The sequence below is a fragment of the Agelaius phoeniceus genome, chromosome 12, assembly GCF_051311805.1.
Source record: "Agelaius phoeniceus isolate bAgePho1 chromosome 12, bAgePho1.hap1, whole genome shotgun sequence".
NCBI lineage: Eukaryota > Metazoa > Chordata > Aves > Passeriformes > Icteridae > Agelaius > Agelaius phoeniceus.
The window spans coordinates 7,412,213-7,439,755 of NC_135276.1; the positions used below are offsets into that span (position 1 = coordinate 7,412,213).

Consider the following 27,543-nt stretch of genomic DNA (forward strand, 5'->3'; position numbering starts at 1 on the left):
GTGTATAATTCCAACTGCACTAACTTACATCAGTATTGAATTTAATTTGAATAATGTTACCAGTCTCTCAAACCCTTCAGAAGAGAAGTAGTTTAATGTCTGCAACATACACTAATGCTGGAAGAAAGATGACATGCTGTTGTGCGTTCAGACATCCATAGTATTTGCTATTTGTTTGGAGTTTTATGGACTTGGGAAGACAGATGGAAATTTTTTTGTTAGAGCAATGCAAATGATAGCAACATTACTGGATGCCTTGTAGGAAGTCTCAGTGTGATAGCAAAGCCTCTAGATGTGAAATGTAAATTGAAATTAAGCTTTTCCACCAAAGAAACAAACTAGATTGAGTATGTCTTAGGAAAAAAAATCAGCAACTTTCCCAGTTGAGTGAGGGCACACTTCAGCACAGCAGTACCTTAATGCAATGATCATGTTCTTGGCCCCACAGAGGGAACCTGAGCACCACATGTCCCACCACACCTGCCCAGGAGCTGCCACGCTGTGAGGGCAAGAGGTGCTTTATTGGTTAAGTGCCAAGTGTGGGCATTGTGAAGACAAAATCCTCCTTCACTCAGCTCTTCATAAATCCCTTGGGACAAAAAAGCCTCCAGCCCTTAGATTTCGGGGTGCATCCCCTGGGAGGAGGTGGCTGCTCAGGCTGGTGCAATGGGAAGCTGTGCCCTGTGTTCTGAGGGATGCCCCAGGCACCTCTCAGGCCCTGGGTGAGACCCCTCTGTTACACTCCTGTGTTCCCTGTGTGGGACCCCCATGTTCCCTGGGTGAGACCCCTGTGTGAGTCCCCCGTGTTCCCTGTGCGAGATCCTTGTGTGAGACCCCTGGGTGAGACCCCCGTGTTCCCTGTGCGAGATCCTTGTGTGAGACCCCTGGGTGAGACCCCCGTGTTCCCTGTGCGAGATCCTTTTGTGAGACCCCTGGGTGAGACCCCCGTTCCCTGTGTTCCCGCAGGGCGGACACGGCGCTGCAGCGGGGCATGAGCGGCGCCGGATTGAACAGACTCCAGTTAGGGAAATAAAATAAAAAAAAAAAGAAAAAAAAAAAAAAAAAGACGCTAAGTAAAAGAAAAAAGGAGTTGGTCCTCCTTGTTCGTGGGTTGTGAGCTCCCTCTTGTGGCTCTCCCCAAATTTCCAGCTATTTCCAGCTCCCTGAAGCCCGCAGCGGTGTGGAGCTGGGTGGGCATCCACTGAGCTGGCAGGATTAATTCCCCACACACCACCAGAACAGCCACCTTTCATCCCAGTAAACTGATGCTTTACGTCTCGAGTTCTACTAAAACCTTAAATGTAATGAATGTGTGTTCTCTGTACACCCTCCAAGCCACAGCAGCTCAAAGGAAAGGGTGCAGCTGAAGCACTGCCCTGTGCAGGAGAGCCCTTTACCTGCCCTGCAGGATCAGGGGAGCATAGAAAGTCCTCTGCCAGCTCTCTTGGCTGCTGGGGGCTCCCTGGTACCCCCTCACCTCCTGGATGCTCACAGGGGACCACTCCTTCAAAATTCAGGTCAGCAGTAGCATCACTGAGCACCACAGCCCTCCCTCATTTCTGGGTTGCCCCCAGGCTGAGCCAGTAGCCTTGCAAGGAGCTCATCCCTCCCTGACCTGTCCCACCTCTGAAATCAGAGTCCTACAGCTGATCAGGAATATTTGCATTACACCACTGTCAGGCCCCTATGTTTTCCCCAGTTATCCAGTTTTCTTTCTGAAGTATCCAATTAGGTAACTTTTCAGGGAGAGGAAATAGAACTTTGGGAGATGGTTTCTCATCAGCTTATAAGAGGGTGAGCCTTGCTGTGCCAGTTTGCTGCTACCACAGCCACAAGGTGACCACTCAGTCCACGTGCTGCAGGAATCCTGGTGCCCCATTCCTTACCCCAGGACTTCCCTAAGCAGCAGCATCTGACAGCAGCATATGCTTTTACATCTACCACAATGGCTATAGAAGGGTTTTTGGGACAAAGAAGGATATAAAAAAGCATGGCTGAAGGACAGGTGGCCCTACAATATTTAATTTTTACACAGGTGCATTGTCTACCTCCATAAGAAGTCGAAAGGAAGGCTTTGAGCAAAAGAAAAAAAAACAGGAACACAGGGACAGAACTTATCTGTGATACAACTCAAACTAACTCCTCTCACATCACTTTCATTTTGAATAAAATCAGCAAAGTTTCACCAAGAAAGCAAGGAAAACAGAACTATGATATCTGTAAAACACCTTACAACACCTACTTCCAATAAAACTGACAAACATGGGGCATTGAAAGTGATCAGATGTCAAGGCATTAAATACATATAAACAGGTCTTTACTGAATGTTTGGCAGGTTTTGACCCCAGTATCATGGAAAGGGTCCTCTTTTGAATGTACCCTTCTAGGAACAGCTTCAAATTAAGATGAGAGAGGTTTAAAATGCAGAAGAATAGAAATGTTGCAAGACATGCTGCAGAAATTAGCTCTTGTTTGACAAGTGATCATGTTTCTTTTACAAAACTAAACCAAAAAAGTCTTCACACTACAATCTACAGCTGAGTTTCTTCAAATGCTTATGGGATGTCACTCCAAAAGCATATAAGCCAGACAAGCAAGCCTTACAAAACATAGATATGTAATTCTTCATTCAAACACTATTGCTAAGCAAGAAAAGATGGATGAATGGCTGCAAGGAATGTGTGTCTTTCAAAGGGGAAGCTACCAGGCTAAGCAGCTCAGTACATCTGAAATCATAGGAGCCATACAAAAGTCTGAGAGTAAGTGCAGTTTTCTATGAAAACCTCTGATATTCTACAAGCAGAATATTATGTGCCCTTTTTTCCACATCCATCCTGACCACAGAGCGCACGTGACGTGACTTTGCGTGCATCATATGAGTTAAGGGCACATTAGCATTCTGAGACCTCTGCCTTGTAATGAAAAGAAGGAATCAAAACATTCAAGTTACACAAGAAAGAAAACTTATAAAACTGCCATCTCATGAATGTAATTTATTTGTTTGGAAAGACAAAGGATGAAACATTCCCACAGACTCACAAAGTCTCCGCAACCACAGGGCAGGGAAGCACATGAATATGCCAGGCAAGAAGTTTTCAATCCCTGGTGCCTCAGCTAACAAAGGGGAAGGAGACTTCTCAACCAATTGTGTTCTTCCCACTCCAGATTTCAGGGACCTATGCAAAACCCAGAGATGTAGTCACAAGATTTCCTCTAATAGATAGGAGAGTGCAGATAGCCTTCAGTCAGTTTTATCCACCAGTGTGAAATATGATCCCATTTTTCCATTTAATGTCATTACAGAGAAAGAACATCCAGTATTTATATATTTTTTTTATTGGGCTAATTGTTCCTGTGTTAAAGCTGAAGATAGCTTCACTCAGTGTTTTATTTGCAAGCCCTTGAGAGGAGGAGATGCAAAGCTTGTAAGCAATGCCACAGGCCCAAATATGCAGTGAAAGAGTGGCCTTTAGGCAGGTCATTGCACTGCCAAATACTACAGGTCCACATTTAGGAGTAGGATGCTGACTGTGGGTGACTCTTGGAATTCATGGAACTGAAAAAATGGAGGCTGAATTAATAGATAATAACTGCCACTGATGCCTAGATGACCACCACACCCAAATGATTCTATGTCATTCTTCTCTTACCTACTACAGCCCTGCTCAGAATAAGGGTGCAGCTCCACAGAGGAACAAGTGAAGTGCTTCTTCAAATGTGGATTTAAAAAGTCAGAGCTGAAGCAAAGCTGCCCAGCTTTGTTGGATGTTTGTGTACACAAGTCCTGAACCTACAGAGTGTCACCAAACAGGACATCTCCCCCAGTAAGGAATCTGAACAAACAGCAGGAGGAAAAGCTGGTCATTGATAAGGAAATCAGTTTAAGTTTTGGGGAAACACCTCACAGAAGTAGCTCCTAATTTTTCAGCCAGCCCAACTGAATTGCTTTCCACACTGGTAGAGAACCTGGTGGGACATGAGTGCCAACAGGGAGCAGCTCTGAGGTGTGTTGTACCTGCAGCATTTGGGAGCCTCCATCTGTAGACCACAGAATCAGTTTCAGTGAATTTGGAAAAGATTTCAAAGATCATCAAGTCCATCCTATGACTGAACACCACCCTGTCAGCCAGACCATGGCCATGAGTGCCACATCCAATCCTCAAACACGTGCAGGGGCAGTGATTCCACCACCTCCCTGGGCAGCCCATTCCAAAGCAAACCTTTCTGTGAAGAAATGCCTCCTAATGCCTAACCTAGATCTCCCCTGGACTATGCCCTGTTGTCCTGTCACTTGTTGTTGGGAAAAGAGGCACACCCCCTCTGGCTACAACCTCCTTTCAGGTTGTTTTAGAGAGTGGTATGATCCCTCCTCAGGCCAAAGAGCTCCCTCAGCTGCTCCTCACGGGGTTTGTGCTGCAGGCATTGTCTGGCACGCAGGCAGAGACTGTTTGAGCTGCCTGGCTACCAAGAGCACACCTTGGACATGCTCTGTGTCCCCATGGCACCAGCCCTGCCAGAGCTCATCCACAAACACGTGCTCAGTGCTCCTTGGTAAAGCTGGAATGGCGTGGGATTGGGCAGGGGGGCACTGTGCTGACAGCAGAGAGGGAACCAGCTGGGACACAGTGCAAGTGCTGCTTCCACCCACAACTGGACACCCAACATAACTCCTTTCACACCACTTTCCTTTGCAGTAAAATCAGCAAAGTTTCACCAAAAAAGCAAGGAAAACAGAACTATGATATCTGTAAAACACCTTACAACACCTGCTTCCACCCACAACTGGACACCCAAACTGGCACATAAACAGGTAATTTTGTCTCTGGAGATAATGTGATTGCAGGATCACCTATCTGAATACAGCATGCAGACATCCTAAGAGCTGGAGGAAATAGCTTCTAAATACAAACAATCTAGAAACACTTCTATTTCTAAAAAATTAATCACTTTTGCCTCATCTTCTTTCCAAAACTCTGGTTACCAGAAACAGGCAAAATAAGGTTTAATGAAAAGTGACCTCACTAACAGGAGGCCCCACCATGGTCATGGCTATGGGTACTCTTGCCCAGGGTAGCGTTAATTCCTTCTGGAAAGCAATTTTTTGCAGGATTTTTTTAAGAATAGGCTGCTCCAAAGAAGAAGGGAATCAAATGCTGCATCCATTAGGGATGAGTGGTAGAGTGAGCAAAGGCAGCATGGAGGGATTCTTCTTTCAGTGAACTGTCAGGAATACATGCCAAGATGTGGGTTACTCTCTTCTCAGCAGAGCAGCAAGTTCAGACCAGGCCTCCTACATCCTGGATAAGTTTTCTAACTGCTCAACCAGCAGATAAAAGGGCTGTCATCTCCTTTTCTGCTCTTCTGACAGTCTGGCCCTGCACAGCTTTTGTGCTTTGCTTTTTTCCTTATTCCCCCCCCTCCCTAAAATTGCCTCATTTCACACAAAGCACAGCACTCTCTATGCTTCATACTATTAAGCAAACTAGAAAAATAAGTACTTTTTGGTTGGGATTGATTTTTTTCTTTCCTTTTTTTCTGCAAGACAGCCAAACCAAAAAGTCAATTGTTAGCACAGTCATAATAGGGACAGCAGTCTGCACTCAGCATTGTTGGTTAGAAAGCTGAGTGGGCCAATACCGCATCCCCAAATCCAATTCCCACTTCCAAATTTGGTGAAAGAAGAGATCCATAATGATAGGGAACCCCGGATCCACAGACCTGTAAAAATCCTCTTGCCTTTAAATTTGATCTCAGCTTCACAGCTCAGGTCCCAGTCGAGTGCATGCCCACATTTGCTACATGAACTTTTGCTCCCTCCCCAACTTGATTAAGAGCAAAGAAAGTAACAGATGGATCCATGCTGTTCCTTTGTAGCCGGGAGATTAATGTTTGCATTGCATCAGGCTGCTCGCGGCACACCAGGGAACGCCGCCTCGTCCTGCCCCTGGCACCTGCACCCGCTGCCTCCAGTGCGTGCCCGAGGCAGACGGGCTCTGTGAGGGAATGCAGGCACTGTTTTCTGTGGGCTTTAAATATCCCAAAGCTTTGGGAGCGTGACACGGTGTGAAAAATGGCCGTGCCTCGAATAGCGAGCGTGGCTGCGCTTTGCCGCTCAGCCACGGCAGCTCACGCTCTGCTGGCATCGCTCTGCTAAAAGGCTGTCACCCAGCGTGTCCCAGAGAGGGGCAGCACCAAACAAACATGGGGGCTTTCCCCAGCTGCTGAACCCGTGGGTCAGAGCAACACGAAGCCAGGCTGTGCTCCAAATCTGCACCAGCACAGCTAGAGGTCAGCTTCTGCCACTTGTCAAGAAAAAAAAGGAGATTCAGCCCAGCTCTGTGTTTGGCACAGGTACCCTCAGCCTTGGGCAGCTCACCCCACAGCCACCTTCCCCAGACAGCTGAGCCCCATATCCACCCTTCCATAGATAGTTCACCCCCATATCCACCCTCCATGGACAGCTCAGCCCCATAGCCACCCTCCATGGACAGCTCAGCCCCATAGCCACCCTTCCATAGATAGTTCACCCCCATATCCACCCTCCATGGACACCTCACCACCATAGCCACCCTCCATGGACAGCTCACCCCCATATCCACCCTCCATGCACAGCTCAGCCCCATATCCACCCTCCATGGACAGCTCACCCTCCATGGACAGCTCACCCCATAGCCACCCTCCATGCACAGCTCACCCCATAGCCACCCTCCATGCACAGCTCAGCCCCATAGCCACCCTCTCCAGACAGCAAACAGCAGCTGCATCTTCCTGTGCCATGCTCAGGGTCTGACACAGCAATGGCACAGTGTCAGTGGTGATGAAAAGAGCTGGTTTTGTCTCTGCTATCAGGATTAGGTGCTGTGGGTGCCAAGCTGCAGGAGCCTGCAAAGCCTCAGGCCCTGGCCATGCAGAATCCAGGCTGAATGGGGCTTTGAGTAGCTTACAACTTAAAAACTCAGAGAAAAAGCTAAACACAAGCTGAAGCCCATATTTACTCAGAAGGTTGTGTTATTCCCTGTAGCTTTCACTGATTTACCCAACAGTGAGAGCTTCCCATCCCCAGTGCAAAAGCCACTGTGTTCGTTCCCCTGGGTATTATGACAAGTTTTTTGTGCCATGTCCTGGAACTCCAGTTGATTAAAGAAAAATGCATTCAGAGAAGCCTTATCCTGGCTGAGCCAGGCCAGTCATGATGGGCTGGGAGTCTGGACACTGGGGTGACACCAAGGGAGAGCATTGGGCGGGCTCAGGGGGTGCAAGGCCTGAAGAAGAGCTCACCACAAACACTTACTTCATCTCCTCTCTGTGAAAGAGGACAGCCTTTACATGATTCACTGAGAAATCTGTGAATTTTAATAACTGCTCCCATTTATCAGGACATCTATCATACTGTATCTTTTGCAGCTGTTCAAAAACAGTGCTTTCAAATCAGTTTCACCATAGACTCCAAAAAAAGCCTAAAACAAAATCAAAAACCAAAAAACCAGCCATATGCCTACTTGACCTAGGATACATAAACCTGTTGTTCAGTCCAGAGGAGGGATTACAGCGTTACTTTTTAGTAAGTTGCTTTTCATATGGAAATTTCTTTTCACAGTAAAGCTCTGTATTTAATGGCATCAACATAAAAAACATCCCTATTTTTAGTTCCCTGATCGTGGACATATAGATTTTTATAGTGTCTGCAAGCATACATTAACGTTAATTTCCCCATTCTCCTTTGTACTTTGTTAATGTCACAATCTGCTGTAAAACCTTGCCAAGTTTCTTAACTGTCATGTTAATTTCGAGACCCAGTCTGCACTCTCTGACATTTCAGGACAGAACATGGCAGTAAAAATAGATTAAAACAGCTTATAAGTATTATAAAATCTAGAACTTTACAGATGGTGGAATTATATCTCCTGAATGGAAATTTTAGCAACTCAGAACACAATAATATTAGAATAGCCTATTGATTTCTAAGACAAATATTTTCAGAAGTAACGTAATGGTGTCTGAATAGTGGGCAAAGCCCAAAAAAAATGTAGGAAAGTTGAATGACTTTTTTCTTCCTTTTTTAAAGCATCACTGTGAATGTGCATATCGTGTTGGTGCTAGTATTAAGTTTCAAAGCTTTTCTGTGCCATATAAATAAAGGACATAATAAGATCTTGATTTTATTCATGGTTAGTTCAAAGTTCACACAAATTATTTCACACAGGGGATTTGTCTGAGGGTTTTGGCATTATAGAAATGCATTAATGTACTTTAGATATTAAATGACAATGCCACATGGTAAGAAATTTGCACGAATGAACAGGAAATTAGACACTGTTTCTTTTTTTTTTAACTGATTGCTAAAGAATGCGCTGTTTGAACATGGACTATCCATTTCAAAGGAAAGCTTTTGCTGATTTCAGGAAGTTTAAAATCAGCTAATCAGAAAGTAATACAAAGTTAGAGTTAAATATTTTTTTTTAAGGAAACTGTTTCTTTAAAAAAAAATCCTTTCCCCTTTTCTTTAAGGAGTACTTATTATTTCCATCATCCTTGTTGAGTTGTTGATGAATAGCTCACATCGTTTGCCAAGCTCCACCCTCTGTCTTTTTTCTAAACCCTTTACTCATTATTTGCTCAGTCTTTTTCCCACAGCCTAGACAGCCTGTCAAGGCAGCTTAAATAAAACACTGTATTAACATTAGGAAATGGCATTCAGTTCCCAATTGATCTCCTAATACTTTATGTTGAAATGATAATTGGTACAGTCTTCATTGAAAAAAAAGAGAGAAAAACTACTTTTCAGTCACCACAAGGTATTATCTTAGCTAATGTATTCACAACCAAACAGATACATTTTTAAAATCTCCCCATCTGCTGGAGACTGCAGTTCACAATTCTTTTCAGCTGACATAATCCAGATTGATTCGTTCAGCAGATAAAATTCAGGCCACTTCTGCCCTTTATAGGAGCAACATAATACCAGTCTTTATTCAGTAACAATGTAACATAATGGGATCGGAATGTGCAAAATGACTGTTCTTAAATTACTGTGACACACAAGGGTCCAACACAAGCTGTGGTTTAATGTAAAAAATCATTAGGCACAGATTACTAAAGTGGTCCTGCATTAACAAGGTCAAACCGAGACGGTTTATGATATTTTTCACAAAGCAAAAAAAAAAAAAAAAAAATTAATGTTTGCTAATATCTAGATTATGAATGTATTTTTAAGAGGGGAAAAATCTGCAGGTTTTTGAGGTTTTTTTCCCATGAAGGAAGCGCTGTTTATTCAATAATGAGTGCAACAGTTAAGGATTCTATAAAGACCTTTTCCGCAGAGCCAAGTTAATCTATTACACACTGAAGCGCACACATAAAAAATCTAAATATCAAAAGGTTGTCAGGAGAGTTGCCAGAAACGAATATTTTTGTGCACTGCTATATCAAACAAATTTTGAAGACAGTAGGATTATTATTAACCCATTCTAGCACTTTCCTTTTGATGTAGCCAGACACCACTAGAAGGAATTTAGCAAAGTTCCACACCGCTGCAGGGGTTTTGCATCTTTGTAAATCATCAATACGTAACAATGCATCTCTCATAAGCTCACCCATCAAACTGTCTGCACAAAAACAGCCAAAGAGAAGAGACACAGTAAATTCTGTCCTTAACAGACAGGTCCATGCACCTTGAGATTCTGATGACCATGTAAGATGAATTTTCTTTGTACAGCTATTTCTTCCTACTTGATACAAGCAGAATTTTAATAAGTAGTACTTAAGAAATGCACAATATCTTACACATTGAAATAAAGGAATAAATAAACTACTATTTCCAAACCTATCAGTAACTCTGCTGGTGCTTTCCTCTTGCCTTTGATTTGGAGGCTAATGGTGAATGAAACCCAGCACTGCAGACAGGAGCTCAGCTAGCTTGTGCAAGGCAGCCAGTTTTGGCCCTCAATGGAAGCTAACCCAAAAGCATCATAGCTCAGCTCTGGGAGGAGAGGTGGTGTTTAAAAGAAAAGAATAAACCATTTCTACCCTGCTTTGTACCTGGGGCCCCAGATCAGGTGCCCCACATGGGAACGGGAGGGTTGAATTCCCCACATTCCACTATCCTATTTTGTACACAGTAAAAGACTTTTGCTGCCCCTTACTACTGTGCTAAACTGCTAGATCTGGGCAACTGTTGAAACCAGAGGTTTCAATTTAAGCTATGCCTCATGTGTGCAGAGTGTACAAGCAACAGCTGCATTTTTGACACTGTCCATGGAAAAGGAGTGTCCCATTTGCATGACACATCCCCATGTGCCCACTGCAGACACCTACAGAAACAGCCTCAGAAGCTCAGCTGCAGGATGACACCTGGCAGCCTCTAAGGATAGCTGGGAAGGAATGGGTTGATTTAGAAATTCAGTGTGAACATGTCTGGTATAAAGGTGGGCAGTGCTCACACCCTGACCCTGCTAAGGACCCACTGGCACAGCACCATGTGTCCACAGTACTACAATAAAATCAAAAACTGCTCTCATGAAACACTTTCATTTGAATTCCCACATTTTGCATCATTTTCCAACAAAACACCAAAATGTTTCCCAGTCAACTCCATCCAAAGCAGTGCAAAAAGTGAATTTGTTGAAGCTCATAGCCAGACCATAAAATAAACTTGCATCTTCTGAACAAGAAATGTATTTAAATTACACATGTTCTGCTAAGGTGAACTTCATAATCACAAAAGATTGTAGTTTTAAAAAGTAATGAAAACTAACTGCATCCCTCCAACAGTCTTGGAAACTCATTACAGTCAAATATTTACATATTCTAGTGAACTTAGGATGTCAATTTTGACTACACAAATCCAATAACTGAAACATATGGCCTTGAATCCTGCAATCAATATAAACCTTTTAGAGCCCAAGCTTCAAAAAGTTATATCAAATATATATTCAATGAGAAGAAGGTTAATTGACTAATTGATTACTCAGTTACAATTAAGTGCTCTTCAGATATCTTTGGGAAATACCGAGATATAATAGTGATAGATATTTATTTGTTTATCAGCTCCCTGATTTATAGCTATCATTTATTTTTTATTTCCTAAGTCAATTTTTACATTTATATGTTTTAACAATATAGTCCCCGGTGAGAATCAATATACGTGTTTTTTTCACCATGGGACTATCAAAAGTTAGCCTAGAAATCCATACCTACCAATTCAGCCAATTTCAGTGCAGATTTCAGCCTGATAAATACCTTGCTAAAATATTCAGATTGTCTCCAGATGGCAGTTATGGAGAGGGAACATGAAACATTTGTAGCAATAAAGGTTAACCAATACTAACCGTGCTGATAAACTCTGAACTTAACAACAGTTAAGAGAAAAGATGGCCCTTGGAAAAAAAAAAAAAAAAGGGCAAAATGGTCTGTTTGCATGTTTTAACAAAGTACTATTTCTTATCAAAGTACAAACACATTCATAAAAGTCCCACCCCTACAGCAACAGCCAAGAGGATCTTTGGGATCTCTGGGGCATTTTAAAGTTGACTAAATGATAAATCAGATAGAATCAGGCCTTCAGAGCTGTCTGCACAGAATGCTGTTAACTCTTTAGTAGTATTAACATTATTTAAAATTTATTCAGCAATAGCACCCATATTCTCAATAAGAAGGAGAACACTGTTGTGTCCCACACTGTGCAAACACACATTATTTGCAGATTCATACAAACACATACAAGAGACCCCTCATCTGGTGACTGATGAGCTAAATAAGGCTGGGTAAGATTCATTAAAATATGTTACATTTCTCTTGAGATGGTCAAATAAATTACAAAAAGCTCACTACTAGACATGAAGGCTTTCAACTCTTTCCTGCATTCACCTCCACTGGATTTTCCCTTCCCACTCCTCTGCCTAAGGGCAGCAGTGCCTGGCTGGGACAGGATGTGCCTGGCCCCCAGAGCACTAAAATCTCATCAACTCTGCTCCTGGACTTTAAATTCACACTTTTGGGCTGAAATTCATCACTAAATGCTTTGTTCTTCTAGTCTTCCACCTTACTGCAATCCAAGAGAGGCAGAGTTAGATCCTCCAAGGCCTGTGAAGTTATTGTGGATTTTCACTGGTGTGGCTGTGAACACAACATGGCCTTACAAGGATATTATTTTTTATCACAAGCTTTCAAAACACGACATGGACACCAGGCATAGAACAAACCCTCCCTACACTGCTCTCCACAGCGTGGCAGGGGTGATGCCTTTGTGCTGGGCCTCCTAAGGAGGTGACAAAGCCACCTGACAGCGAGGTGTCCCAGGCAGGGAGGGCAGATGTGTCACTGCTCTGCCACTCCATGGGAGTGACATCCTTTGAATCCCAAGGGACAAGGGTGAGGGCGTGCCGGGTGTGCACTCAGGGGTACTGACAACAACTCCATGGACATCCGTCCTGGGGGAACACTGAGGCCTAGAGACAACAGATTTCAGATTTCATACATGGGATGATGCCAAAAGATGAAGGATTGCTGTGAACAATAAGCTTCAATAAAGGAAGCTAATATTCTGTATTTATGTTCAAGGCTTCAAATTTACCAAAAAATTCTATGTTTTTTTTTCAAAAATGTTCCATATTCACATCCTACACTACGGAGAGAATTATTCAGAAAGACACATCATTAAAATTCTTTACAAAGAAATTTATCATATAAAATAAGAACATTTTATATTAATTAGTCCTGATTTAAAAGGCCATAAATTAGCTTTCTTTTGAGTATGACCAAAGATAACATTATAAGCTAAGTCCTGGGGGACATCACAACACTAACATTATCTACCTCATTTCTGAAGCAGGTCACATACTTTCGCAGCTGATTTTACTTAAACACCCTCCAATATTTTCCAGACTTTATGGAAGTTTATAGAACATTTCAAAAAATCAGCACCAATTTAAGAATTACAAAAAAAAATCAGAAAAAAAGCAGAGAGACAAACTCCCTGCATTTTACAGGTCGCGGCACGTTCATCACCGCACCGGTGTTATTCATAGCCACTGGTCTCACGTAAGTAGGTCATTGGACCTACTTGCCCTTTTCAGTGATCCTGAAATATGGTGGCATACTTGAAAAGCCATATAGAAATGTGGGGCTCTCCTGATAAATCATCCCAGGATCAGCTGCTGGCTCTTGCATTCAGATTCAGGGAAGTGACAGCTGAGTCCTATTAGTAGAGGTGGGGAACAGGGAGCAGGGGTCGAGGGGGCAATTAGCTCCTGCTGTCCCTTGAAAGGGATTCTCCCTTTGCTGGCAGCATAAGGAAAGGTTGAGGTGGAGACAAACCCTTAAGCAAATGCCTGGAAACAGCAGCACCCTTGCACCCTTTTGTGAGAGGAGTGTTTGGGCTGGAGGGAAAGACAAAGCCAGAGAATGGGGGAGGTTGGGAGCTCACCCAGGAAGGCAGTTAACACTGACTTTTTGCAAAGGTGAGGAAATCCCTCCTTCTCCTTCCTCCTGCCCCAGTCAAAGGGGAGAGAGAGAGAAAAAAAAATTAAAGAGAGAGAAAGAAAGCAAATAAGAAGACTTATGCTACACTGCTCCTTTCCAGGAGCCACAGACCCTGCACCTCCTCTGTCAACCAGGCCATCAGCAGGTGGGAAGGCTGCCTCGAGGCCATGTGCTCTTAACTTCAGGGCTCTTTCTCCAAACCACCATGGCAGAGAAATAGGTATCTGGATATAGCTGGTACCAGCTACCTGGGCACCGCTGATTTAGGGGGCAGGAGCATAGTTAATGTTAGCTGAAATCTCAGCCTGTGTGATCTCATCATACCCTGCTCTTAACTACATAGAGCCCTCTCACCTCTGATGTAATCTCTTGCCCAATACCTAATAAAATAGAAAAGACTGGTTTTTAACTTTGTATGGAGGTGGGAGATAATGAAGGATTCTTTCTCCAGAAAAAAAAAAAAATTCAGTGTCTCAAGACAGCAACAAAAAGTCGACCATTAGGAATCCAAGATTAAAAAAAAAAAAAAAAAGAAGCTATCAAAACCTTTTCAGTTGCATGAATTGTGTATGTTAAGAGGCCTGGAAACTGCTTCATGTGCTTCACCTCCTGCTGAGCAGTTTTTATGCTGACAGGACTGAAGATAGGTTTTTTAGCTCATAATATCACAAGGAAAATGCTATAATAAACTAAGACATCTCTGATCGTATGCTAAAGGTGCATATGTAATGTGCTCATGATAAATCTATTTAGCATTAGAGACAAGTTTAAAATACAATTGACTTGTTCCATGTTCCAAAAAATTATCTGTTTGTTGAACTAATTGATATATGCCCTGAATTTTCAGTGTTTAGCAGTTCCAAAGTAAAGTGAAACTTGTCTGAAAACACAGATTTAATTTGTTTGTGAAGAATGCATGTAAAAACATTTAATATGTACAACTGCTACCTGTACCTGCAGCATCAGCTCAGGTTAGGAATTTTGTAATGCATTTTGTAATACTTGGCCTTAACATGTTGAAACTCATCAACAGGTTTTTTATGAATCTGGATACTGCATCCTCAGGTCAAGGGCACAGAGTGAAAAATTCCATCCCTGGTTAAGTAAATCACATGCTTCTCTGTAGAAAACAGTTAAATGAAACTGAGGGTGAACATCCAGCACATAGCACAAGTTCAAAACTAGCCTTTTCATTATGGATCTCCCTCTCTGTGCATTGAAATCTGGAGCCTGGGTGTTTTTCTAAACCTTTGTCTTCAGATCTTCCTCCTGACTCCTTAAATGTAGGGCTTTATCCTATGTAGACCTGTATTCTACTGTGTGCAAAGTAAAATCTTTCATAATCTGATTTTGACTTTTTTTCTACTTCCAAAGACAAGTAAAAATTTAGTTTCCAGTGTCAAATAAATTAACTATTGTAACTCTGCCTGGCCAAACCAAACCTTAAAAAATGATCAAGTTTACTAATTTAGATGGACTAAAAATACCTAAATTACTGAAAATAGATACAACCCTTGAATTTCAAAACTTTAAAAATTTTATAAGAAAATTTTCCACCACAAAAATATTTAATATTTAAAATCTTACAAAGCCAAACTCAAATATGAAAATGGAGAGCCAGGATCCTTCCAGCTCTATTGCATCCTCTGCATACTTTATACCTCTCATTGTATCATTGTTATATCACATTTTGCTACTGCTAGGTACAACTGGACTCATTTTTCAATGCATGCCAGCATTTCATGATGACAAATAAAGACATTTTAATTTAAAAGTAGGGAGAACAGAATGTCCTACAAGTATTCCATGCAACAGAGGGACTCTGAAATAATTCCTGTCTCTCGTTCAGAATGACAGGGTATAACAGATTCATTGCTTCCACACTTGGAATCTTCCAGGTTATCCCTAACTCCTGAAAATAACATTTCTAAATTCAATTCTCTTAATGCATGAAAATGACCCCTGCCCTGCACAAAACCTGTGGTAAGAAGCAAGCAGGACAGTGGGACTGAAGAGATTTAACCTTTGAGTGCCCTGGAAGTCCATGGAGTTGTTGTGAAGCACCCCCATGGCACCACATCACACCATTTTTTGGGGTCAGAGACAGGCAAAATAGGAAAAAAAAGTCCCCAGGGTCTGTGAGTGTGTCTCAGCTTTACCAAGGCAGCCCAAGCCCTGCTGCAGATCCCCTTTGTGTCCTGTCCCCTGGTCACCATGCAGGCTCCTGTCACCCCTGGGGCTGTTCTGGCACAGCTCCTGTCCCTGAGCGTGGCACAGAGCAGTGACAAACCCACAGCACCTACCCCACGTGTCACCCAGGGCAAAGACATCAGGCAGACAAGGGGAGAATGGGGGCAACATAGTTTACATTTTTAAGTGAGTTCTTGATTAGGTTGTGCTCTTTTGGCCAGAGAATCATTTTTCTGATGATGTTTGTACAGCACCATTCAGCTGGAGACCAGAATTCTGTTACTTTATGTTACCAGCTAGAGTTGGCAAACAAAAATATTTTCTAGTTGAATGCACATGTTCACCCTCCTCCTGCTGCTGCACGCTGCTCTTCCAGGAAGGGAAGGAGGAATCCTTCCACTGGGAATTCTCTCAGTGCTGTTCTTTTAGGGGGGCTTATTCCACCTTGTGTTAGCACCAAAAGCTGTAAGTCAGAGACACAGGCAGGGCCTCAGGGTTAGGCTTGAGTCCATCTCTCCTGTGAAGGTACCACATGGAAGAGGAGATGTGAAAGGTTTTAGGACTGCCAGCTACAAAGTTCAGAGGCTCCTTTTACCCTGAACAGGGCAGGAAACCTGTAAAAGTCCACAAAGTCCCAAGCCAGGTTTAACAAGTGCTGATGAGCTTCAGCAGAGAGTTTATGTTGTGGCAGGACCCATTTTATGTCTAGTCTGAATCCAAGAAAATCAGGAGAGAAGGGGGAAATTAAAGGTTAGCTCTGAGTATCAAGCAAGGCATGTGTTTTTTTAATGTAGCCTTAATGAGTTTTGCCATCCTATATCCACTGACATTTTAATAACTGCTAAACCCCTGAAAGTCTCCAGAGGAGGTGCACTGATACTATGATGAGCATAAAATAAATGCATAGACAGACAGACAGATATTAATAATTTCTTTCTACTGATGTACACGTGTATATTTGTATAATAATATAAAGCTTTCAGGGTATTTTAGCCCTATTCAGCACAACAACATTTACTTCTATCAGTCTAATCATAAATACAATTATTCTTGAGTACTCTATTACAAAAACCAATAAACTAGGCCTCAATAGAGATTCTGAAATTACTTAACTTTTCTTTAGAAAAATATTAAAACAGTATTATCACATCAATGAGAAGAAAAGACAGGAAGATAATAAAGTTATGTTAAACCTCCCTGTATTTACTCATGTGTGAAACAGTTATGTCTGGTCACATAATTGCAATGGTTCTGAGAAATATTTCATATTTTATAATGAACATTAAAAGAGTTTGTGGATCATTACTTTATATGAGTTCCAAAGTTATTACATAAAACCCAACAGGAATGGTTATAAATTATTTGATCCTCTAGTCTGGCCTTGGTAAACATAACATGAAGGCTGAACTATCTCAGCAGACAAGATTCACGAAAACAGGTAAAGTGCCACTACAGTCAAAAAAAAAAAAAAGAAAGAAATACCTGGGTACTTGTAAACAAGACTCTTAACTTTTTTTCTGTGTTGTTTCAAAAAAATCCTTTTCTACAAGGAGCTTCAGCCATTAAAAAAAAATAAGAAAAGCGTTTTCTAGAACAAAAGAAAACTTGCTTACAGCCATGGACTATCATCTACCAATGTGGCATTATCATAACCATGGCCCTAAAGTCACTGGCAGATTCTTGAACTTACACTTCAGTATGTGTTTAAGACATTATACTTAGCCATGAAATAATATCACAGGCAATTATTTGATTTTCCAAAGAATTCTGAAGAGTAACTCATTGAAATATGAAAAATAACAAAAAAATTACATACTTTAAACAATTATGAAGAATTTTTGTCTTCAAACTCCATTGGGCAGCAACATTTTAATTAATGAGTGATCATTTGCACCAGAGATAAATGTAATACTAAATGAATTCTGGTCTATTTCACCCCCTCAGCTCATCTTTGTCTCTAGCTCCTGTTCTTTGTGTCAAAGTACTTTGTGGATGTTTTTGTTTTGTTCTGGAAACGTCTTCTAAGAATATTAATATGGAGAATTATACAATTATGCATGCACAACATTTAATAAGACTGGAAAACATGTTTAGATATTCTGGTCAATTTACAACATATCTTTAATGCAAATCATAACTGAGGTTCAAATCCTGCAAATTTCTGCTCAGCATTCTCTGTGTTTCCATGTGCAAGAAGACCCTTTCCTAGAAGGAATTACTGGGCAACACTTTTGGCTCAGGTAGAGAGAAGCCTGGGCTGGGTGATGAGGGGATGCCCTGGCTCCCTGCCCTGCTGTGGGTTTCCAAGCCATGGCTGGGGTTGGTGGGAGCACTGACAGACACAGAGCAGCCCCTGCTGAGCTGGAGCTCAGGACTCTTCCTGCAGGACCTGCTGGAGCAGGACACAGGCAGGCTTCACTGACCACTTCTAACTTTTTTTCCCCTTCCAGAATTCCGGGAGTTTTATTGAAACACTAAACCACACTGCCAGAGGCACTTAGCCTCTGCAGTCTTTCATCACAAAACACTTAGCCATGAAAATCTCCTGCCTTGCCACTCCTCTGGTTGTCTGATGCCAGGAGTGCCCTGGCCCTGCTGGAGGAGCTGCCAGGGTGGGCCATGGTCCCTCCTGGGAGCATCAGCCCACAGAGAAGTTAGAGTTTATTTTTAGGATTGATATTACCTCCTGTGTGACAACCACCCCTTTGGGAAAGCACACGTTGAGCCACCCAAAACCATTCTGTGCTTTAAGCAGCTCACAGTTCTCACTGACCAGTTTTATTAGAGCTTATTCTCTGTGTTACCTTGTTCAGTTCTTGCATGGTGGTTACTCACTGCCACAATTCTCTCAAGCTGAAACTCTGTCCTCACCTTTGCCTCAAACTCTGCCCTCACCTTTGCCTCATTGTTTCTTTTTCTACACTTGAAGTCACTAGCTGTTTCCATTAGTCAAAGTATGCAATTTGTTAAATAACTTCCTTTTTACTTTTTGGCTTTTCAGGAAATTTCAAGGATGAGTTAGCCTCTGTAACCTTACCTGGAAATTCTTACTGTTTGCCCACATTCTCTGAATTTTTTAAGTGATATTCTGACTTCTAACAGCATCTCTTTGCATTAAAAGTATACAACCTGTGGTATCAACATTGAAGGATTTTACAGAAGACTCGACCCAATCCATGCCATAAACAAAGCTTTGGGTGAGCTGATGGGGACAGGCACAGCTCGAGAGAACGAGGCAGCAAAACTTTCAGGGCTAATCTGGGGAAGGCAGCAGCCTGTTGGAAGTACTTTGCTTTTTGGAGAAAATCTGTTCGTTTTTTCTGTGACCGGCATCTCCAAGCCATCTGTGTCGCATCCTCTAGGTGGTGCTGATACTGCACAGCTCCCGCTTCCCCACACAATGAAAACATTAATTTGCTATGAGATAATTTTTGACGTAAATGTAAAATGGTGCCCATTCGAACTCAGTAATGAAGCATGGTGCATTTCTACAGCTCCTAATTTGACTAGTTAAATGACTCCATTACGTGTCTAACAGACAGAAGCAAATAATTTCTGGTCAGTTGACGCTCACTTATCCGTATCATTTTACCCTGAAAATAAAGTCTCTAATCTACAGTTTCTTTGTCTTAGTTTTTTTAAATATTATTAAAGCAAACATACTTAAATAAGAGAGATTAAACCAACACAAACTAACAATTAAGGCTACAATACAGAAATCAAGTTTATATCATGTGGGAGGATGGATAAAAAAAATTAAAATTAAATAATAAATTAAATGACTGCTTATCTCTGTTACTTCCAGTATAAGATTTGACAACATTGCTATTTATGAAAAGGAAAATATCTATCTATCTTTCTCAAGTTTTGAAAACCACTTTAAATGCAGCCTGCAAGTCTGCCTATAAAACTTCTCTGCACAACTTTGAGAATGTTTGGAAAGACTCTTTACAGTACAGAGCAATAAAATAAAAATGTTGCCTTAATAAATATCAGGTGATGAATAATTTTGCCCCGAGGAAAAAAATGGTTAATGCTGAATCTTAATGTTCCTCATCTAAACGCTTTTTTCTTCCTGCTAAAAACAAGTTTAGAATTAAAGCATATCACTTTACACATATTGCATGCATATTAGCGAGACACAGCTGCTTATGCCCTACTCTTAAGAGCCATATGATTAAGTTATGGGATATCAGATAATCCAAAGTCCCTTTCTATTGGCCACCTTTTGCAGACAAAGGCTTTTTAGTTTTAAGTCCATTTAATGACAGAATGTCCAATTCTATAAATGTGTGAGTAATTCCAGTGGAACACCTGTGGCTCTCTCTGCTAGAATATAGAAGGAGAGACATAAAATGTCATTACAGTAACATTCAGTGTCTGACTTTAGCAAAAAAATATTCACAATCAAGGCTGCCACTCCATCCCTGATGTATTCCATCATGCTCGGGTTTCCATGGTCTCAGAGAAGTGAGTGTGAGCTTACATACCATATGTGGTACCAGCCTTCCTCACAGTGGGGTGAGCTAAGGACAGAGCAGCAGTTTTCTGGTTGAAATCACGGGTTCTGTGGGCTCATTTCCACCATGGTTTGTGGGGACAGAGGCATGTGACTCTCAGCATTAATGCCAAGGAAAAAGCAAAAGTGTTCATATTACTGTTAAAAACTAACCACTCCTACCCCTGTACTTAACCTTGTTTTCATAGATTCTTTTTTCTCTCCCCAAAGATCTAAACACTATTTGAGCAAGTTTAGTATGACTACAAGTTTCCTAGTGGCAGGGAAGAAGGACAAGCAGATTTTGGTGCATCTGGTGAAACATCCAGAAAACCTGAGTTTTCTATTGATGTTGTTTTTGCAGTCATGACAGTGGAAATGTTATGACCCAAATCTAACCATGGAGAGTTACATTAAAATTAATGGACTACTTCATAGTAGCCATTCTTCAAACAGAAGCAGCATTCAAGGAGTTGGAGTTGGATTTACAACTAAAATATAAAGCTCAATATCGATGTTCAATTTCAGCAGGGTTAATTTTGAGAGCATGCTGGAAGTGTCAGTGAATCGCAGGCTCACTGCTGCTCTCGAGGAAGGCAATGGCAAAACTCCCAGCTGACTTCAATGAGAGGAGGAGCAGACCCTGAATGGAATAAAGGAGCGGAGGAAACAACTCCATACGGAAATGGCAAGTATTCAAAGATGAGTTCATATCAGCAGAAAATACACATGGGGCCTGACAAAAATACATGAAGGGTCAGAGAAGTGATGTCTGTCTTGGGAAATCCAAAATAGCAAAGCAGAAGATCTGAGACTGAAGGGGAAGGATGGTCTGGGCACAGCACAATGGCCTCAGCACTTGAAGCAGGATTGCTGGGTTTATCAAGGCTGGGATGCACATGGGGAGGGTGGCACGAGGCCACCCTGCACTGCACATGCACCCAGCAACCAAGGCAGGCACCCAGCAGGACACCCACCACCGAGGCGACTGCAAACACCAACACGTGCAGCAGCTAACGAGGACAAGAAAGATTAATAAATCCAAAAGTTGAAGCTGTAAAAATGCACTTCTTCAAGAAGCTGAAGAAATACTGCAGATGGGATGACAGGCAGAATCTGGAAGGAAGAGGCAGAAGCAAGGGGATAGTTTAGCAAATATCTGTGGAACATCTTCGGGAGCAGGGGAGGTGGCTGTGGACGGGAGGACTAATGTGACACCTATATATAACAGCAGCTCTAGGGAAGATCAAGGAAATTAAACACCAGTCAGCCTGATTTCAGCAGTGGGAAAGATATTGGAAACACTAATCAGGGACAAAATAGGGAAAGTTATGATTTAATTAAAGATATTCAGCATGGATTCACAAAAGGGAGATCATACGTAACAAAACTAATAGAATATTTTGAAAAAAAATAACACCCCATGGGAAAAAAAAAAAGCAACAAAAAACCAAACTAAAAAAGAATCAAAGGAATCCATGACTGTGATTTACGTGGGCTCTCTGCAAGGTAGTGCCACATGATCCCCTAACAGGCTACAACGCCGTAAGTTCTGACGAGAGGCTGAGCTAAATAATGCATCACGACCCGGACAGCATGTGAGGGCACAGTGCTCTGCATGCTAACAGCAGGAGCAGAGTGTGCAAGGGGAGAGCTGGCCTGCCCCAAAGATCACTACAGAACCTCTGTTCATTCAGCTTCTGTTTCAGCAGCATGCAGAAATGGGATGAAATTTATTCAGACTAGGAAATGGAGGAGAAGCCGCAGACAATTTGAATGAAGGGACAATATATAAATAAAAAAATCCAGCCTGCCTTTTAGTGAGCAGGGAAAGTGATGGGATATGATTCAATAGAGAAAAAATGTCAAGTGACATAGTGGTAAGAACAAAAGGCAGGCAACACTCGCCGCTCTTCTTAGTGGAGGCAGAAGGGGCAGAAGCAGGGTGAAAAATGAGAAATTAAACTCAAAATCTTAAGCCTAGAACATAATGTCAGCATAAAAAGAAGCAGAGATATTTCTGGAATCTCCAAACTGACTAACTGTGCAAAATCATTCCTGTACTGTTTAACAGGACAACAAGGAAATATTTTCTGTACCATACCCTAACTTTGGCTACCTTTATCACTGGGCCTATCCAGAGCATCCAAAAAGCCAAGTGACCAAATTATCTCAGATAGCTAGAATCCAAACCAGGTCAGTATTTCTTAGAAGCCCAGGTAGGGATAACACCACTGCTGAAGTAGCCTCACGTTACAGCCCCATCAATAACAAGCAGGCACGAGCTGAAGCTAAGGAAAAGCAGGCACTAATGGAATTTAAGTGGAATTTCTTTACACAGAGATGATAGTCAATGTCACGCACAACCCAGGGCAGCATTAGCAACCTGTGGAAAAATATTACACCATGACTCACTCAGAACAAAAGCCAAACAGTGCAATTACATTCCTGACTTTTCATCCTTCAGTACTTTAAAACTATGAGAGCTGCTATTCAAATGAAATATTATAAAATAAAGACTGTTAATTTGTATCATGGGCCAGGAAAAAAATGTAAGCCGGCTAAAATCTGCACATTTTCATGCACATAACACGTGAAAGCAGGTAACTGAGAGGTGCCAGAGGATGCACAAAGAACCACCCCCCAGCTGAGCTGCCGAGAAGCCCCACTGCCCTGCAGCCTCTGCAGTCTGCCCTCATGCCCAGCTCACTTCAGCTACTTTGGTGGGGAGGTTTATGATTTCCCAAGCAAAAAATATATCCCAAAAAAGGGCCATAAGGGAATGCTCTTGGTGATGTTTCTGCCTTAAAAACCCAGCATGAAGTTACTAGAAATGGGAGGCCAGAAATTCTGCTGCTCCAACTACCACGGAAACAAATGGGATTTACACGCAACACTACAGCCACAGTGCAAGTGACAGACTGGTGTCTACAGTTGTCTGTAACTCATTGGACAGCCCTTATGCCTATCTCATAATGCCTGTTAATTCTTGAGTGTTTTCAGGGCTACACCTTCAGGGTATAGCCTTAAAAACAGTGATTTGTAGTGCAAGCCCCAGGAGATGTGACACTGTCACCCTCTGCAAGCACAGTGTGATAAATACTGGAGATACACAGATCACAAGACTAAGAGGGGATCAATAGCAAGGAAAGGGAGGGTGAAGGAGGAGACATAAGTCAGTTCACCACCTCAAGCAGCAGGACAAGGGCTCTGTGTTACAGGTGCCATGTCCTGGATGCCTCACATCTGCCCTTCCCTCCCTGGCTTCTTGGAAAGTCACATCTGCTCCTACCAGGACATGCACATTATTTCTGTCCCATTCTGCCCCTAAACATCACCAACATCCCACTTCATGCTGGGACACGAGGTGGATTCAGAGTCTCTTGCAGGGTGGAGAGGAAAGGTGGGGATCCCACTGCCTGCCAGCACACTCCTCTATGGGATACCCAAAAACCAGGAGAGGGTGGTTTGGGCAACGCATGGCATGAGGATATTTTGCACAGAGCAAAGCAAAAATCTCTGTCCACACTCCCACCACCCATCCAGAAAAAGGACAGCATGAAGTTACAGCTATGGAAACTCATACAAACAGCACTGAGCTTTAATTCACAACCGAGCCAAGCACAGAGCCCCTTAATTACAACCAGACACATGAATGTGAGGTATCTAGAATGAAAACAAAGGGTTAAAATACCTGTCTGGATTTTTTCTTGAAAATCAGTCATTGAGAATCATCTGTCAGTAAGACAAAATTAATTACTACATGTAAAATTGAAAAAAAAAGCAACATAAATTTAAATATTACATAATATTACAAAAATGTTCATAAAATCCTACTGTTAATGATGCATGTTCACCTTTCTAATACTCAAACTAACCAAGATTATTATACCCAATTTGCAATAATCAAAAAAGAGAGGAAAAGAAAGGACTTATTTTTTTAAAAAAATTTCTTTGTCTGACTTTAGAAGCTTTGGAAAAAGCCTCAAATTACAGTAACTTGCAAAATTCAGTCATATTTTTGAATACTGTTCGAGGGCTGGTGCTGAAGAAATTGCTGAAGTCTAAATGTTAGACATTTATGCTTAACAAAGCTAGTAAATAGAAGCCTTAACTACTTCATTCACTCGAAGGCAATTATTGCACTTCTCTTGCAAGTATTTTACTAATTTATGCATAGTTAGTCTTACTTAGGCATTAAATCAATTACTGGTAATATATTAAATATGTTCTTAAGTTTAACATGCAAATACAGTTCTGCACTGGAGTTTTAAGGCCTTTTTTGGAGACATTTGTATGTGTTTACATTAAAAGGGCTTTAAAAAATTGGCAGCAAATAGATGCACAAGTTTCTTACAGCAGAGGCACAAACCTCCCACACACCCCAGGCCAGCACCCAGATGCTGCAGGGTTGAAAGTCAAGAATCAGGAGAAACACCTTCCACCTCCAAAAAAAGGTTAAAAAATATATATCCTAGCCAGCATATTATATGGAGTGCTGCCTCCAGCTGGGATAATTATTAAATTAATAATTAAAAAAAGGCACTCAAAAGTCCTTGAGACATTAAGCCTGAACACCAAAAGCTAACAGGATGATAAGGAGTAAGTTCAGCAGAAGCTGGCTACATTCACCCCATAAGACACTGCTGGGTGCCTTGAGTGAGGGGCTGAACAATGTTTTTATTGTGGTTCCAAAGAAGGGGCTTTATGTACCTCAGGAATAACAGAGCTTCTCTTGGTAGAGAAACAGATATAGAAATAATAATAATAATAATTTTTTAAAAAAATTAAGAATTCCAGAATTCAGCAAAAAGCTTTTTTAAAAAAATTATCAAAGTGTACAGAAACATTAATACTCCCCTGCACCCAGAAAACATGTCCCAGCTGACTGGCAGGCTGCTACTCGTAACTGCTCCTGGACAAAACCAGGTACCACCAGAGCATGGAGCCTCAGAGCTCAAAGAGCAAGGCATGGGCACAGCATCTGCTGTGACAAACAGCATAAAGATCTGCCCTGAGGGTGCAATACCTCCGTGCTTCCTTCTGTAAAACTTCCAAGAAAAAAACAGAAAAACCCCAAAGAAAATCTTGAATAAGAGCTGCTAAGGCTGTAGAGTCACAGAAGTCCTGTGTTAACAGTGCAGAAAGTCAGGGGTGCTCACACAGCCCGGTGCCTTTGAGGAAGCTGCTCATCCCCACCTGGACCAGCACCAAGAAAATCACTAGTTCCTTCTTGGACCCTGTTTCCTCAATCAAGAAAGCTGAGACTACAAATTGCTATTAAAAATTGGAAGGAAAAAGTGTCTTTTTGTTGAAGACATGAAGGGGAAGGGAGGAGGGGGGAATAGTAAAGCAGCAGAAAATGGGGATTGGTTGCCAAACTGGAAAAATCAATTATTCTACTGAACAACAGTAGTTACAAATATAGCTGCCTCTACTCCCTCCTCCTCCTCCTCCTCCATTGAACAAATTGTTAAAAGAACCAACAATCTGTTGAACGACAACCCCCGGTATGGTGTCATCGTTTAAAAAGTGAACACAGAAAAGGTCTTGTTAAAAACGAGCCACAAAGCTCCAGACACAATTTTGGATTCGCCCTGGGTGAATCCCTGTGCTCGTTTTGTTGAGCTTAAAGCAGCCATTCTGAACCGGGTGTTTGATCATATCAATGCAAATAAATGCTTGAAAAGCACCCAAAACAGCCCAGATCATGATGATACTGTTTGGACTCGTTCCATCTAAAAGTAAATTCCCACAGTTACTTAGCCCCCCATGTAAGATCATCTTCACTTGGTTGTTTGGGTTTTTTTAAAAACCATATAACAGTATTGTCTTTGGTCCAATAATTGCACTTTTAAATGCAAAATGAGGCTTCAAAACCAGCTGATAAATGCTTCTCTTCATGCAGGATGAATAAAAACCTGGTGGTGACACACCAGGTTGGCAGCATTGTAGAGCAAGGTCCTGCGGGTTTCTTTGAAAAAACTGTTCCAGCATTAGAGGAGGACAAAGGAAAATAGTGGGAATTTGTCTTCCGTGCCACATTGTTGATTAGGGCAGTGCTGAATGAAATGGGAGTGTCAGTAAGGTGAGGCTGCAGTGTGGGGGCTGAGGTTTGGCTCAGGATGGGTGCTGAGAGCAGGGACCCGATGAACAGCAGCAGGGCTGGGCACCCACAGGTGCCTGCAGCATCCTCATTTCTTAAAGAGGTTTTGCCTCTTTACTGTTAAAATAGTGATAAGGGATGCAGTACTGAGAGATAATGAGTATTTCCAAGATAAACCAGACAAGTGATGTGCCATGCCAGAAGACCATGGCCAACACACCATTACAATGGCTCCTGGTTTGGCCACCTCACGCCAAGTTATGATTTTTTAACAATTCCAGCCCATGGCAGGTGGGTTTGCATGTCTGTTAATAAAACAGGATCTCATGGCAAGCTTCAAAGCCATTTTTACACTTGTACTCTCAGGCACTTACTGCAAGGAATGCACTCATGCCAATATACTTCATTTGCCAGGCTGATAAAATAAATAATGCTGGACACCGTTTTTGCTTTCTTTTCTTTGTCAGATGACTACATTAAAAAAAACATGCTAAAAATCTAAGAATCTTAATAGCTGTTGTGCATTCGGCAGATGGTACCATCTAGACCCAGCTAATTTGAGGCCAAGCAGTCTAAATCCCAGCTTCAGACAAGGAATAAAATTTAATAGTGAAATAGTGGGGTGAAAACAATGATGAGAGAATTGAGGGGATCATCCATTCCCTTTGCTTGGAAAATAAAGGATAGTTACTATTCTTGATGGCAGAAGCTTTGACCAATGTGCCAACAAAAAAACTGAACTTGATTCCTCATCTATTCTGTAAAAGTGCCAATTCAAGAGTCACATGTGATTTTCAAAGGGGCAAAGGGATACAAGCCATGCTTAATTCTACCTTTGCTCTTCAAAAATATCTTTAAAACAGCAAACTGTGGAAATTAAAGCAGTTTCCAAAATATTTACCCTAAGAAAATATGCCACAGCTGAACTGTGCATAGAAACTGCTATTTTCTGTTCCTACTTTTAAAGCTATTTTTTTTAATTCTTTCTAATGAGGAGAGCTACTTTTCAGGGAGGAAAGCACAGCAAAACTGAAAAGAAAGAGAATGATTCCCAAGCACAAAGTGCAATGAAAGGCTGTATATGCTTTTCATGTAAGCATACATTATGCCTTCCATATTGTTAAAACTTGCTCATCACTGAAGTACTCTACATGTAACTAAATTACAAATGGCTCAATGATAACAAAACATAGCAAATTAAGACAGAATCAGGTCAGACTTCTGTTTGAATTATCTAACTGAGTCTCTAACCTGGCACAGTGTTTGGCCA

The 27,543-nt window shown here is 41.8% G+C and overlaps 1 protein-coding gene across 12 annotated transcripts in view; it reads right to left on the bottom strand.

The window, feature by feature from the left end:
- Positions 1-27,543, bottom strand: part of ZNF536 (zinc finger protein 536) — a 345,510-nt gene that overhangs the window by 35,398 nt on the left and 282,569 nt on the right. Inside the window, exon 9 of one of the 12 annotated variants that reach the window (XM_077184922.1) lies at positions 23,862-23,902. The exons of the other annotated variants lie outside the window; for them this stretch is intronic. Within the exon in view, the coding sequence (XP_077041037.1) occupies positions 23,889-23,902 (14 nt within the window). The 3' untranslated portion in view covers positions 23,862-23,888. The remainder of the gene's footprint in view (positions 1-23,861; positions 23,903-27,543) is intronic. 12 annotated transcript variants of the gene reach the window in all.